The sequence below is a fragment of the Montipora capricornis genome, chromosome 7, assembly GCF_036669925.1.
Source record: "Montipora capricornis isolate CH-2021 chromosome 7, ASM3666992v2, whole genome shotgun sequence".
Taxonomy (NCBI): domain Eukaryota; kingdom Metazoa; phylum Cnidaria; class Anthozoa; order Scleractinia; family Acroporidae; genus Montipora; species Montipora capricornis.
In genome coordinates, this window is record NC_090889.1 from 16,101,737 (window position 1) to 16,114,236 (window position 12,500).

The 12,500-nt window shown below is 42.4% G+C and overlaps 3 protein-coding genes across 7 annotated transcripts in view; all 3 read right to left on the reverse strand.

Annotated features, from left to right (window-relative positions):
- The window catches only part of LOC138058319 (uncharacterized), a 31,816-nt gene that overhangs the window by 18,158 nt on the left and 1,158 nt on the right, over positions 1-12,500 (reverse strand). For 3 of the 5 annotated variants that reach the window (XM_068904260.1, XM_068904258.1, XM_068904259.1), the window contains exon 1: positions 11,180-12,500. This exon is cut by the window's right edge. The gene's annotated coding sequence lies outside the window, so the exon portion shown is untranslated. Of the gene's footprint in view, positions 1-3,135; positions 9,268-11,179 lie in introns of those variants that run through there. The other 2 variants (XM_068904256.1, XM_068904257.1) reach the window with 2 other exon arrangements.
- On the reverse strand, positions 4,582-5,028 carry LOC138055708 (uncharacterized). Its single transcript, XM_068901589.1, has one exon. The coding sequence runs from the start codon at positions 5,026-5,028 to the stop codon at positions 4,582-4,584; it is 447 nt and encodes a 148-aa protein (XP_068757690.1).
- Positions 5,780-6,238, reverse strand: LOC138055709 (uncharacterized). The gene has a single exon (XM_068901590.1). The coding sequence runs from the start codon at positions 6,236-6,238 to the stop codon at positions 5,780-5,782; it is 459 nt and encodes a 152-aa protein (XP_068757691.1).

Sequence of the window (12,500 nt, forward strand, 5' to 3'; positions counted from 1 at the left end):
TTTAGTCGTGGTTTATGGTCAGTCGTGATCTTTTGAAAGTTCTCAAATTCCACTCACATACGTACGGCTCGTGCAATTTTGAGAACTTTCAAAACATCACGAGTGACCATAAATCACGAAATGCACCATTATTCATGCGACTTCTCTGGCTTGCTTTGCATCGAAGCAAAATGAAACCAAATTACAATGTCCACTTAACGATTTCCTTCTTTTTCAATTTCCTTCTCATTGTTTTCCTTAAATAAGGATCCGAGTAATTAACCAGTTCGTAGAAAAAAAAAAGCTAATGTGACTCTTTGAGGACAAAACTTTCTTCGATTCGATAAATTCTCTCATTTACAGCGCGCACTTCAAAATATATAGACATTTCTTTCATCGAGTCACGGGTACACATGAACGCAACATGGTAGATGGTAGAGCGTTGCAACGGCATCGCAAAGGGCATGGGTTCTAATCCTGTTAAAGCCACCTGAATCACCCGAAGCGGAAAATACCATAATACTCTTTGTTTGTCCACCCAAATTTTGAATAAGCATTGCTTTCGTTTTGGAAACAATGCTGGTGCAAAATTTGGGAGGACAAACAAAAAGTATTATGGTATTTTCGGCTCATCCAGGGTGTAAAAACCTGTGAAACTCACAGATGACATAACACAAAGGATAACAAAAGAGCAAGAAAAACATCGAACCTAACCCTAACCCTACCACGAGCTAACAAAGCAAAGAAAGCGTTTCACAGGTTTTTACACCGAGGTAAACCCGTATTTTCCGACTCGGCCAATTGTACTGTTCAGGTTTCTATAAGAAAAAAAATTGCTTAAATTATCCATATAATTTCTCTTTCATATATTCTTTCGTTAGAGAAATAAAGGTAACATAATAGTTCACTGAGCTCATATACAGTAAATTTATACTCGGAGTTTTCCCCCACATTCTAGCTCCGTCTGCGCAATGGCGGGTAAAAATTTGTTAACTTAAAATGCTTCTTTTTCTTTGGGTTTCAGAACTATGTTAACTTAACACTAAGTGACCCAAATTTTAAGTTCTGATTTTAAAACTACACTTGTTTATTTTGACTGGAATTTTATTTATTGGTCCGCCATTACTTACTGATTTTAAAATCTTGACTGAGAGAGCTGGATCAAAGAGAACACATTCATGACGTCAAAGACTCACTAGTTGGAGAATGCAATGCGTGTGTACCCTACTAAAATAAAATACTGCACGGGAGTTTCGACCTTTCAGACTTTTAAGCTCGTGTTTGGCATATATACGGGAACAAGAACAAAAAAATCAATAACACGGGATCTTACGTGTAGTCACCCATCCAAGTAACAAACCTCAGCCAACTGGGCCGAACTTCAGCGAGAAGCACAAGCACATGGCTAATTGCCATAACAGACTGTGCGACCGGTTTCCTACCGTGAGGTACCTGTGCTCCACAGGCACTCCACGGAATAAGCTGCATTTGAAGTTAGAAAATGACGTCACTTTTCCTTTCTCTAAACCCAACCCTCTGAATCCCAATCGGTTCGTTTTGAACGTGAGTAAAGGCGGACCGTCAAATCCAAAATTCACTCTCAAAATAAACAGTCTTTGGATAAAAATCAAAGCTCAAAATTTTGCAAGTCAGGTGTTAAAAAAACACACTTTCGAAAAAAAGGAAATTTAATTTTTGATCATAGTAGCACTTTAAAATTCAGACAATGATGTACACTGGTGTACTCAAAAACAAATAGTCAAGGTCAATTAAATCGAAGTATGATGCGCATACGATTTTTTACCGTCCGCTCATACAATCAATAACAATCAATTAACTTAGACGAAAATATAACACAACTGCAGTCAGTGAAAGGCATGCTAGAACGCATTTTAACTTAGGAAAAACTGCACGTTTCGCGAAGCTATCATAAAACTTGAATTCTAAATATCATTTTAGTTCACTTGGAGATCGAAAAAACAAACAAAGTTCTTAACAATAAATCCTGTTTCGTGATGACATCTGGCCCTTTTAGAAAATTCAGAGTTTTTCACGTTTCTCCAAGAACGTTTCGATGCCTACTAACTACGTATCTCTCATTTTACAATCTAAATCAAAGCAATGGTTTGCCAAAACCTTAAAATCGTTCCTTTATTTTTCGATCCGTTTACTAGATTTCGTGTTGCTGCTGCATAAAAAATTTCAAGTTTCAACGTCTTGTAAAAGTGCATGTTTATTACCGCAGTTAATTTGCGAAAATTCATATTTTTGATGACGCTAATTAAAATGGCTGAGAAACCTGCCGGAGTACTAACCTTAAATTTTAAGTAAATTACTTCAGTAAGTAGGTAAATATATTAGGGAAGAATGAATGAATGAGAAGATGGATATGTCTGTACAAATATGTATTGAATGAGTGAGTTAGGATATCGGGATAACAAATCTAGGCTAGCTGTAACATAATTCCAAGAGACTTAACTGAAGAAATAGATAAAGGACTGGACCACGGAAAAGAGGCCTCCGAATTTCTTGTAGAAAGAATATAGGGTTTATGTTTGAATATACTTCGATCTCCAAGGCGAAACATCTTAAAAGTGGTTTAATAGATTTGCAAAACGAGAATTGTATTTGTTACGTGAACACTAAAGCTGACGAAAATACATGTGTCGTTTCGATGAAGTGATTACTTCGTGCACTGGACATGACCAGTCCCATTTTCAAGAAATACTTCAAAACGTCACGTCCCAGTTATCTAATGCTGTTAAAAACTGTAAAATTCGTCCAAATATGTCCCCAATTACGTCAGTTGTTCTCTATTCGTCTTTTACCTCGTCCTTTTGCCTTGACTTAACGATTGTATCCTTTCATTACACAAAAGTTATATCCTTAGATTGTGTCCTTTCATTACACACAAGTCATCGTGGCATTACACAAATGTTATCGTGGCTAAAAATACTGTGACAGCAGAAGTAACAGCAGAAGTAAGCTTTCCACGTATAAAGGTCACATGTACAGGAAATTTGAACTTTTTTTGCCACGAGAGGTGTATAGGTTGAGAAGCAACCGGAAAATGTAATTCACTTGCACAGGAGTAGAAATGGTACAATAAGAACCATGAAAAGAATCGTACCGTAAGCGTTGAATAAAAATGAATACCTTTTGCAGAGAGTGGGCTTGTTGGGAATTGCCTCCAAGATTGAACCACCAACACACTCACACCGTATCCTGATTTCTTCTAAAAGAGTACAAAATCCCACTCTATTTTTTCTCGTGTTCTAATGTCTCTTTTTTATCACTGTCAATCATTGGTTTTGGTTTCAACTAAAGGTTCCAAAGTTCAAGGCTATCAGATTCCCGTGCGTTGTCTGTCACGCGACTGCACTCAACATTTTCTGAAATCGCATTGTTTATAATCAAAACAAAAGCTAAAATTGTGTTAACTACAACAAAGGCAACAAATAATAAAAATACTCCGCACAATTTCCGACATCCTCCCCCCATATGTCTACATTTAGAAGACATATGTTAAACTTGTATTTTTTCACTAGTAAATTTAATTTAAACGTTGATGCTCAAAATCCTCATAGAATCATTTCGAATTTTCACAATTACTCAAGGTTCAATCGGCATGTTCATCATTTGCTATATCATGTATTCGCACACTCGCTGCGACTGCTGTATCACGGGCAGGTCTGAATTCTGGAACGTTTGGGTTCAACTGGTCCTAGGAAGTCAAAGGCGTCCGATCGCACATCAGTTCCAGGGGATAGAGGTGGTTTAATGGTCTCTCGATATGGCCACCTCCGGCTCGCATTTTAGCTCCTCGAATTACTCCATCCCGGCCAGTGTACAGCGCCTCAATTATTCCCAGCGGACACTTCCCTCTGCTTCTATCTTCTGAAAGGATGATGACGACGTCACCAACTGCCAAAGTGAACCCTTTCCCGTCATGTTTCAAGTTATGTCGCTCTCGAAGTTCTCTTAGGTACTCTATGGTCCACCGTTTCCACATGTCATCTTTACACCTTTTGAGATACTTGGCCTGTTTACGTAGATCACGAGGCTCGCGTTGTGGTTCCCTCTCTGGCAGCACCGTGGTACCAATAAACTGCATTCTGTTGGGCGTGATCAAAGGTAGTTGAACGTCATCCCCCACGTAGTCTAAAGGGCGGTTGTTTAAAGTCACCTCAACGTCTAGAAGCACGTCCTCAAGTTCATTCCAGCTAAGGCGACATGTCCAATGGTTTTGTTTAGAACCCGCTTCACCAAGCCAACCGACCGTTCAAACTGACCGCCACACCATGGGGCGCGGCTCAAATTGAATTGCCACTTGATGTTTTCAGTCGACAGGTAATGGTGAACTCGTTCATCTTTCCGGACTTGCTTTAACCAGCTCGCAGTGGCGGTGAATGTTTTGGCGTTATCCGAGTAGATTTTCTCCGGCCTTCCTTTTATAGCTACTAGGCGTTTCAGACTTCTCAGAAATTCACTCGTCTCCATGCTTTTGCTGAGTTCCAAGTAGAGGGCTCGCGGAAGGCTGCATGCGTAGAGGATTATATATGCCATCCCTTCTTTCTTCTGAGTGACACGGTACTTGATGGGTCAAGCAAAGTCTACTACAACTACTTGTAAAGGGCGACTCCCTTCGGTTCTATCAAGTGGGAGGTTTCCTGGTGGTGGTCTTTCAGTGGCCTTGACTTGGAAGCTACGACAACCATAACACCCTTTTATCACCCGTTTTGCTAGACGTCTGAGCCTGGGAACCCAATAACGCTCTCTGATGCGCGTCATTGTCAGGCCAACTCCCCCGTGCAAGGTGCGCCGGTGTGCGCCTTCTACCAGTTTTACGGTGTAGGGATGCGTGTCTGGCAGATAGACCGGATAATGTCCTTGAATTCGACCTCGACACTCGAAAATGCCTTCATCATTCTCTTGCAAACCCAGCCTTTGCTTATCTTCTGTCACCTTGTCGTCCAGACTCCGTTGAGCACGCTCGGTCCAAAAGAGGTGTCTTCTTTGTACTTCGTTGGTCGTCAGAGGTCCCGTCATTCTCTCTTTTCTCTTCAAACGCGCGTTTCCTGCGAATCTCGCAATCCAAGCCACAACCCGCAACGTTTTGGTCAGGCTAAATTTTCTAGAAGGTCATCTAGGCAGTCGGTTGCTGCAGTGAAGCCAGCAAATATTCCTTTGATAACTTTCGCCTCTGCTTAGCTCTCAGGTGTGGGACTTGTCACAATGTCCGCAGGCCACTTATCTTTGTCTTTAAGCCAACTCGGCCCTTGCTTCCACAACTTGTTGTCATCGACTGGCCTTCGTCGACTTCCCAAGTCTGCTGGGTTATCCTTGGTGGGTACATGGCGCCAAGTGATTTGTGTATGCCCTTTTATTTTGTTCACTCTGTTTTCTACGAACTGCTTGTACTCGCCGCCCCCTTTTACCCAATGGAGAGCCACTGAGCTGTCCAGCCATCCATAACTCTGTTTCACGGGAAAACCCACAAGCGCGTTCCTCACATTGGTAATAAGGTTCGCTGCCCTGTGCGCAGACACATGCAAGCTCCAACCGCGCAATGGTCAGTCCCTGCTTCGCAAGTCCGAGCTTTAGCAGCCACCAATTCCTGGTTCACACCTGATGGTTGTCTCACAACTGCATGTACTGTTGCACACACTCCATTCTTACTTGCGTCTCCGAAGGCATGAAGCTCTATTTCTTCTATCTGCTGTTGCGCAAAGGTTAAGGCTCTTGCTACTATGACCTCAGCTGGTAACCCTGTATTCCATCGTGTCCACTGGCTCGCTAGCTATTGGGGCAGCGGTGCATCCCAGGCGACTTTCGCGTTGCAGGTATCTCTGTAGATGAACTTTCCTTGGACAGTTAAGGGCGCCACAAGACCAAGGGGATAGTAGATCCTTGCTATATTACGCAACAACGCTCTTTTGGACGCAATTTCATCGTCTCGAGGTATGACTATCCCGATCTGATCTTCTTGTTTGTCCCATAGGAGTCCAAGGAGACTTCCGTTCTTTGCTCTCGGGGAACCAAGCTGCTGTTTAGTAAATGTACTCCCGTCTTCAACCTGGCCTTCTGGTTCTTCCAATTTGGCGACATTCGAGTGCCACTTGTGTAACGTGAACTTGGCGTCTGCGAAGAATGAAATAGCTCCCTCTTTAAGTTCTCTCGCTTCTCGCACAGTTGGTTTCCCACTGATTAGGTCGTCGACGTACAGGCTTTTACGCAGTTCAGCAACCAGTTCTGGCATGTGGCTTTCCTAGGCTTCCAGATGACACTCAATCACTCCCACAAGGAGAAAGGGAGATGGCACAAGACCAAACAGCGCCCGCGTGAATCTCAACAGTTCTACTTCAGAACGTTGGCTGGTCTGCCAGTGAAACCTGAGAGCATCCCTCTCTTCCTTCTTGATACCCACCTGAAGAAACGCTTGTTGTAGGTCACCAGTGATTACGACTGGATGAAACCGCATGCGTATTACGACACTCCACAGGTAGTTTTGAAGCGGGGGCCCGGAATATAGGCAATCATTTAGGCTTGGCACTTTAGGGTTCGCACGTGACGAGGCGTCATACACGATTCTTAACTTCGTTGTTTCAGCTCCCGTACGAATCACCGGCTTATGTGGTATGTAAAATTCCTTGCCTTGCGGTGGATCACTTGCGACCTCTACTATTCCCTCGGACTTCTGGTCTTCAATAATTTCTGCATTGCTCCCGGTCACACCCAAGCGTTGAAGTTTGTTCTGGAGGTTGCTTAGTCTTTGTAAACTCACTATTTATTGTTCGGTAACGGTGGATGGTTACCCTTCCACGGAAGCGAGGTTTCATACCAGCCTTCTGGGTGCCGGATCAACTGCTCTCGAAACTTTGCGTAGACTGCGCGCTGATCATGTTCTGGGGTGTCCTCAAGCCCTAAGACATCCATTCGGCATAGCTCTTCATAATCAACATGACTTGTTTGGGTCAGTAGCATATTTGTGTGGTCAATCTCAGTTCCCGGTGACATAATAGTCCACGCGAGCTTAGTCTTCTCAGCCACTGGTTCCCCAGGAAGCCCAACGCGAGGCCTCTCGGATGTCTTGATCGCTGCATAATCACTAGCGCCTAATATCACATGCACTGGGAGATGTGGTTTTGGGTCGTGATCCGTCACCTCTACTCCCTTTAAATGAGCGTACGAATCGATAATCTTCTGGTAGTGAGGGTTACTGATCCTCAGCAATTCTCCTCTTTCTACTCTGGTAACATCCACGCTTAGTTCCTCACTACCTTCAATCGAGCGTACTTTGATAGTGGAAAGTTCTACTTCACGTGTAGTTGCTCCAAGCATCATTTCTATTCGACGAACTTCTTTGGCACGAGAGCGCTTGGGAAGTTTATCCAGAAGTGCAGCTGATGCATACGAGCTCCCAGTTCCAGTATCGAGAAGTGCACGGCAAAGTACTCCTTCCACGCTTACGTTTACAACAGGATAAACAAGGCGCCCATCTTTCCCGGTAGCGGTCAACAATTGGTCACCTTGCAGAAAAAATCGACGTATGATGTTTCTGTCCACACTTTTGGCAACGCAATCTACTCTTGCAGTCAGTCGCATGATGTTTGGGCCCTGTGCAATTAAAGCACATTCGTTTCTGCGGTAGCATCCTCTTCCTTGCGTCTACCGTGGGTACGCGCGAGCAATCCCGCAAGACGTGACTGGTGTCTTGGCAATAAACACACTGGCGTTGAGTTTTGTTGTCTGCATAGTACAGGCGAAATTTGTTGTTAGGGCGCTTAGGAGGTATAGCCTTGTTTGGGATTGTACTATCTTCAGTCGCCGGATTTACGTCTCTCCTTTTCTTCAGGGCTTGTTGTTAGCCGAGGTAAATCTCAGTCCTACCGGTTTTCTTGTCCCCTAACCAGATAAGCTTTGATTCCTTTCAGTTTATCTAGCACACTTCTTGTCATTCCGTTTACTCTCTCGATTTATCCAAGGGTTTCCAGCGACTGGACGTTGAACAGTAATGTTTTGTAGAAATCATTCAATTCACTTGCTTAGGATCGGCGTTTGTCACAGTGGGGAGCTCAAGAATGTTGTTTACGTGGGTGTTGATAATTTCGCTGGTTTTGCCATACTCTTCTTTGACTATGTTTTTCGCTCTTTCATAACCTTCTATGGTTAGCGGTAATCCGTCAATGTCTGCCCTGACCTTGGGCTCCAGTAGCTCTTTAAAATAGGGGAATTTTGTAACAGGCGGCAAATCCGTTTTGTCGATCTCAACTTCGAGTTTATTGATGAACGGCAGCCAATTCTCGTACGATCCGTCGAACCTTGTAATTGTAAGCTTCGGTAGTTTTGTAAATACCATTTTCTTCGTATTTTTTTCCTGCTGACTGGCTTCTAGGGCCTTGTGAAATTTCATCTGCTGATCCATCAACGCACGTTCTTGACTCATCCGCTCCTCGTGTTTGGCCTTTGCGAGCGCATTTTCCTTTATATCGGATTCCATCTGGTCCGCCAGACGCTTTTCTTCTTCCATTTTTTCCACAAGCTGTCTTAGTGTTAAGGCCCTCTCGTCTGCTTCTTTAAGAAATCCATCAAACTCCTTCGTTAAAGTATTGACCTCCTCTTCTGATTCACCTTCTGTGAATTTCCGTTCGACAATAGATTCTTTGACAGTGTAAACAGCTTGCAGTGTTGACATCAATAGCGCCCCGTGCCTGGCTATCGCTTCTGTGTTTTTTGAACCGATTACTTCTTCGGTTTTGCCCAGAGAAAACTTGAGAGACAGCATCTCCCCGTTAAATTCTTTAATTAATTCCTCCATGGAAATCGCCTTCTGTTTAGGTGCAATCTTCGGCTTGTAAATGATCCTTGCGTTGCTCTTGCTCGAGCCTAATCCCAGTAAATATTATGTGTCCAGTCGGAGGTGCGACTTGTGTTGGGAATTCCCTCCATGATTGAACCACCAACACACTTATACGGTATCCTGATTTCTTCTACTTTATTGATCACCGAAAACTCTCCCTCGCTTAAGATTACAAAATCCCACTCTATTTTTTCTCGTGTTCTAATGTCTCTTTTTTATCACTGTCAATCATTGGTTTTGGTTTCAACTAAAGGTTCTAAAGTTCAAGGCTATCAGATTCCCGCGCGTTGTCTGTCACGCGACTGCACTCAACATTTTCTCAAATCATATTGTTTATAATCAAAACAAAAGCTAACATTGTGTTAACTACAACAAAGGCAACAAATAATAAAAATACTCCGCACAATTTCCGACATCTGAGCTCAGCAGTAGATTGAGTGATATCAGTTCACATGCTGCCAAACCTACCTCTTTTCCACTAAGCCGAAAGTAGTGACAATTAAGCGAGGAAACTGTTTTGGATTATGAAATCAACGGGGTATTTCCTCTGCGACTTTGCAACATAGTCGTGAATGGTGGCTTTGAATGCTACTGTTGTCGGTTCTATAGGTTCTTTGGCTTCGTTTTATTCATTGAAGTGAGTCGAAAGTTCATGTAGTTACTGTGTGTATTGTAGAGCGTGGACTTTGGTAAAATATCACACAGAGAGAAGGATGGATGTCGAAGTACAATATTTAGGAAAAGGTTCTTGACAAGATCAAATTTTTATACTCTTACGAGAAAATCATGAAGCTTGCCAAGTTGATAATTAAATCGATGATTTTGGAAGGTTGAATCAAAATAAATGCCAGAGTTTACATCTACTTGCAGGTTTGTCGAACCAAGAATAATTCTAAACTTTGAGGAACATGTCTTTAATTAAATTAACATAAGTAAATTAGGCAGCCAAACGTTACATTATATAACGTTGGCAAACGATCGACTAAGCCATAATCGAGAGCGACCGTCGAGAACTCTTGTAACACTCGACTCTTCATAATAGCTATTTTTAGCTCGTTTGTGGCAAACCATTAGTGAAAAAATAACAGCATAAAAGTGTTGACGCCAATGTCAAAGTCGGATCCTATAGGTAGTACACGATCGTACTTAGCTATTTCGTAGGAAATCTAATTGGTAGAATAACTAATTCTTTAGCCTGTGTACAGCCGCCCGCTCTCCGAAAAAAAAAAATCGGAGAGGAGCGTCTGTGATTTACCGTTGATAATCGTGTTCCATACCACGTGATTTTTCCTGGAATGTGTGGAAAATGATTTGATTGGTTATTACCCATCGATCATTACATCATTGAAACAGCGAGTTTCGATTGGCTTTTATTTTTATTTCTCCACATCAACACCGTGAGAGATTTTACGATGAGTTCGTGTGTACTTTGAGCACGGTACAAAATACGAATAACAATCTTTTTGATTGTCAAAGAGGTTTTTCTGTTAAAGTACGAGCGGAATTTGTTATCTATGGAGTGTAAAGTGGAAATCGATTCGACGTACATTTGTAGGAATTGTTGTCAGCGCAAAAGAAACGAAAGCGCTTTTCACGAGGTGAATATAGCACTATTCAAAAGCACGTCTCCCGGTATTCCTTACCAGCCAATGTAATCCCAACGCCTTGCTCGGACCAGCCTAGCCATTCTCAAGTACAATCTACAAAGCGTGACGCCATGGAAGATTTGAGATGTGAACACACCGTCACTGAAGAACAGCTCATCGGCAACGATCTGTGCTGTTCTGAAGATCAGAGCCGTACCTGGTTGGAAGACTTGCAAATACATCCTTTCCTTTAAAGAGTGCTTCTATGCTATAAAGCCAAGGTATCTTAAAACTATCGGAGACGCTCTTCGATGCACGTTTGAAATCTACCTCATTGACTACCATTTTGAGAATTTAGCTCCAACGAAATATGAGCCACGCAAATTTTGGTCAGCGTAGATCACTTAATAATGTAGGCAAAATTATTCCGGAAGACGATTACTAACGGTAAATCACAGACGCTCCTCTCCGATATATTTTTTTTTTTTCGGAGAGTGGGCGGCTCTACACAGGCTACAAATTCTTTAGTCATTTTGTGTTTTGACAAGGCACATATTTTGAATGGAAATCCATGTTGTTTTATTCGATTTGGTTCTATTTGGACTCAGTGGAAAATAATTCTGGCCATAGGGAGTGTTTTAAATTGAATGAGAATCGATTGAGTTACGTGCCGTTACGCAATCTGATCAAAGGTAGCATGATACTGCAAAAACGTCTGGCAAGGCTTTTAAAAACAAAGTGAAAAAATACCTACCGTTCTTTCGCTCTGGGTTAACTCCTCTTTGACCTTGAGTGTCCCTGAATGTCTGCTACGAACTGAAGAAAATAGTCGTGACTTAGTGGAATGTCCTCTGCAAGAGTCAAAAGACCCGTTTGTCATAGTTTAGTAAATGTAACCAAGTTCCAGGAGCACAACTACTTTATTTGCCTCTATGACTGTGAGTTTGTCACGCAAAAGGTTGCATGAAAGTCACGAGCTCTCGATAAATTCCAGGTTATATGATACCCAGCTAACTCCGCATCGTTTGGAATCACAGGGATTTTATTTACGTTTATGACTGTGAGTTTGTCACGCAGAAGGTTGCATGAAAGTCACGAGCTCTCGATAAATTCCAGGTTATATGATACCCAGCTAACTCCGCATCTTTTGGAATCACAGGGATTTTATTTGCGTCTATGACTGTGAGTTTGTCACCCAGAAGGTTGCAAGAAAGTCACGAGCTCTCGATAAATTCCAGGTTATATGATACCCAGCTAACTCCGCATCTTTTGGAATCACAGGGATTTTATTTACGTCTATGACTGTGAGTTTGTCACGCAGAAGGTTGCAAGAAAGTCACGAGCTCTCGATAAATTCCAGGTTATATGATACCCAGCTAACTCCGCATCTTTTGGAATCACATGGATTTTATTTACGTCTATGACTGTGAGTTTGTCACGCAGAAGGTTGCATGAAAGTCACGAGCTCTTGATAAATTCCAGGTTATATGATACCCAGCTAACTCCGCATCTTTTGGAATCACAGGGATTTTATTTACGTCTATGACTGTGAGTTTGTCACGCAGAAGGTTGCATGAAAGTCACGAGCTCTCGATAAATTCCAGGTTATATGATACCCAGCTAACTCCGCATCTTTTGGAATCACAGGGATTTTATTTGCGTCTATGACTGTGAGTTTGTCACCCAGAAGGTTGCAAGAAAGTCACGAGCTCTCGATAAATTCCAGGTTATATGATACCCAGCTAACTCCGCATCTTTTGGAATCACAGGGATTTTATTTACGTATATGACTGTTAGTTTGTCACGCAGAAGGTTGCATGAAAGTCACGAGCTCTCGATAAATTCCAGGTTATATGATACCCAGCTAACTCCGCATCTTTTGGAATCACAGGGATAACAGCCGATCGAGGTGTAGCAACTGGCTTCCTTGTTGAATTAATAATGGCTAAAACCGCGTCCACAAACATGGATTGGATTTCGGGGTTGTTATCTATCTTCCACTAGCCCATTTTCAGATTGGCATTCAAATTTTTTAGCCTAACAAAAAATGTACAGCTAATTGGGTGGTCATCAAT

Coding starts and splice junctions, on each gene's coding strand:
- LOC138055708 (XM_068901589.1), bottom strand. CDS start 5,028: ATGACGGGACCTCTGACGACCAACGAAGTACAAAGAAGACACCTCTTT.
- LOC138055709 (XM_068901590.1), bottom strand. CDS start 6,238: ATGCCAGAACTGGTTGCTGAACTGCGTAAAAGCCTGTACGTCGACGAC.